At 46.0% G+C, this 2,500-nt stretch overlaps 1 protein-coding gene across 3 annotated transcripts in view; it reads left to right on the top strand.

Moving 5' to 3' along the window:
- Positions 1-2,500, top strand: part of pde2a (phosphodiesterase 2A) — a 130,447-nt gene that overhangs the window by 91,480 nt on the left and 36,467 nt on the right. For all 3 annotated transcript variants that reach the window (XM_030380510.1, XM_030380511.1, XM_030380512.1), the window contains 2 exons: positions 638-727; positions 1,134-1,222. In XM_030380510.1, the coding sequence (XP_030236370.1) occupies positions 638-727; positions 1,134-1,222 (179 nt within the window). The remainder of the gene's footprint in view (positions 1-637; positions 728-1,133; positions 1,223-2,500) is intronic.

The following is a 2,500-nucleotide window of genomic DNA, read 5'->3' as shown; positions in this document are numbered from 1 at the left end:
ATTAATGCTTTTTCAATTTAAATTTTTTTACGTTTTGAATTGTAATGACAATACCTGTCAAGTTAAGTCCAAGATTATGCCTTGGGGACAATTATTACATTGTGTCTAATTGGGCGAATTCCTGAATGATTGAAATAATTTCATGTTTTAAGAAGATGGATTTAACGTGGAAGGATACATTTATTTGGAGTTCATCCATCCGTTGTTTCGTTCTCATCTAACGAAACTTCACACAGATTTAGTTTCAGAGTTTCACAATTGAGCCATTGAGGAAGGCCAGAGTTGAAAAGGACAGCGAAACACTGGCTGTCCACTCAGTGGAATATGAACTGAGCAAACATGAGACACTTTTAGACATGAGGGTTCATCCAAAATATACAGATTGCTGTGCATTGGCCGACTTTGACATAGGTTTGGCCTGGGACGTAGTGTTTTTTTCTAGACATACTGAGACATGTGAAAATGACGCTTTGACAAAACTCAGGTACTATATAAATTTTGCGGTAAGAATATTAATGAAACCTTGGCCCAGAGGCCTCAGGGTTTCAACCCTGGACATTTATACCGTGAACAAATAGACCTCTGGGAACTGTGTCAGCCAGGTGGAAAACTGTTCAATGTTTGTCTTTCTTCCCAGGATGCTTTGCTGCGGTTGGCAGCGGTCGTCAATGTTCGCTCGCTACGAGATGCCCTCCGAGACAGCGTACAGGAATTGCTACCCAGCACGGTACACACCTTCTCACAAACACACTCACACACACACACTCACACACACACTCACACACACACACACACACACATACAAAGAACCGAGCTGAACTCATAAATTACCTTGATGTGTTACCGGAAAAACACACCTCTTAATATTCAGAGTGGCAAAAGCCAATGTCCCAGCCCTGTCACACACTGAGAAACGCAGTCCAAAGACTCTCTCCCCAATGAATATAAGGTCATCCCCAGTTGAAATGTGATTAATGTGAAACTTTGTGTGTGTGTGTGTGTGTGTGTGTGTGTGTGTGTGTGTGTGTGTGTGTGTGTGTGTGTGTGTGTGTGTGTGTGTGTGTGTGTGTGTGTGTGTGTGTGTGTGTGTGTGTGTGTGCGTGTGTGTGACTGTGCATGGGCTCATGTTACAGGAGTGTGTATGTGTCTACATTCTGGAGGGAGACTCGCGGCTGCTGTGTGATGACCCGCCGCACGAACTGTCAAAGGAGGGAAAAATCAGGTACACACTGTTTGTTTGTGCATGTGTGTGTTTCTGTGCACATCTGTGTGAGTGCCTGCATGTGCTTGCCCTCTCCCTCGCTCTATCTCGTCTCTCCAACACTCCACCTCTCAACCTCTCTCCACCAGCCGTTCCTCTCCATCCCTCTCCATCTTTTTTTCCTTTTGCCTTCCCCTCTCTATTTCCTGTTATATCATACCATGAAACAGATTATATAAATCACAGAGACGGACACAAAAAAAACACACACACTAAACCAAATCGAGGGCAGAGGTGTTGTTTTCTTTCTTCAAAGAAAGTGTAGAAAGCTATCCAGAGTGTAAGCTATTCCACAGAAGGTTCCCGGTCTCTCTCTCTCTACTTCTTCCTGTCTCTTCCCCCCCCCTTGTATCCCTCCGTCTCCGTCTGTCTCGGGACTTAATCTGTTCACTGGCGGAGGGCGTTCTGGGGATAATACACAGGGTGAAGAGGAACCCAAGGGTCCCTTAGTGAGACACTGCGATCCGCTCCTTCCTTAAGTGCTCTCCCAAGCTCTAAGTCCCGGTGTTGCTACCCTCCTGGCTCCGCATCCCTGCACTGCTGTCCTGCTCGCTAGGCGGCATGGGCAAAAGGCAACACTGCATTATTGATGAAACTGTCTGTGTCAGATGAGATCCCATTTACAACCCCTCCACGGTCAAACGTCCACACTCAAACGCTCTCTCTCTCTCTCTCTCTCTCTCTCTCTCTCTCTCTCTCTCTCTCTCTCTCTCTCTCTCTCTCTCTCTCTCTCTTTCTCTCTCTCTCTCTCTCTCTCTCTCTCTCTCTCTCTCTCTCTCTCTCTCTCTCTCCCCTCTCTCACCATCAACTTGCTCTCTTTTCCTCATTCAACCTCCCTCTCTCTCTCTCTGTCTCTCCTTCACTCTCTATCTCTCTCCTCCAATCTGTCTCTCTCTGGCTGTTGTTTTTCCTGTCACTCTCCCTCTCTTTCCGAGTGGCTGGCTCGTTTTGCATTTATTAATCTATCACTCTCTCTCCCTCTCTTTCGCTCTCTCTCACTCTCTCTCCTTCGAATACACACCCATGTATTATAAACGGAGAAACACTAACACAAACACACACACTCACACACGCACACATGCACACCCACATCTAAGCAGACGCATGCGTTTTTTGTCAATGTTTACCAACCAACAAGCACACCTGTATAGAAAATCCAAGTGTGACCGAATACACTCTTACATAACCATCCTCTCCACACAACAGCCAAAGGCTAGTGCTAGCTCTAGAACGCTACAT

This window comes from Gadus morhua, chromosome 16 (assembly GCF_902167405.1).
Source record: "Gadus morhua chromosome 16, gadMor3.0, whole genome shotgun sequence".
Taxonomy (NCBI): Eukaryota; Metazoa; Chordata; class Actinopteri; order Gadiformes; family Gadidae; genus Gadus; species Gadus morhua.
The sequence above is the reverse complement of the archived record's forward strand: the minus strand, read 5'-3'. Positions and strand labels throughout refer to the sequence as shown.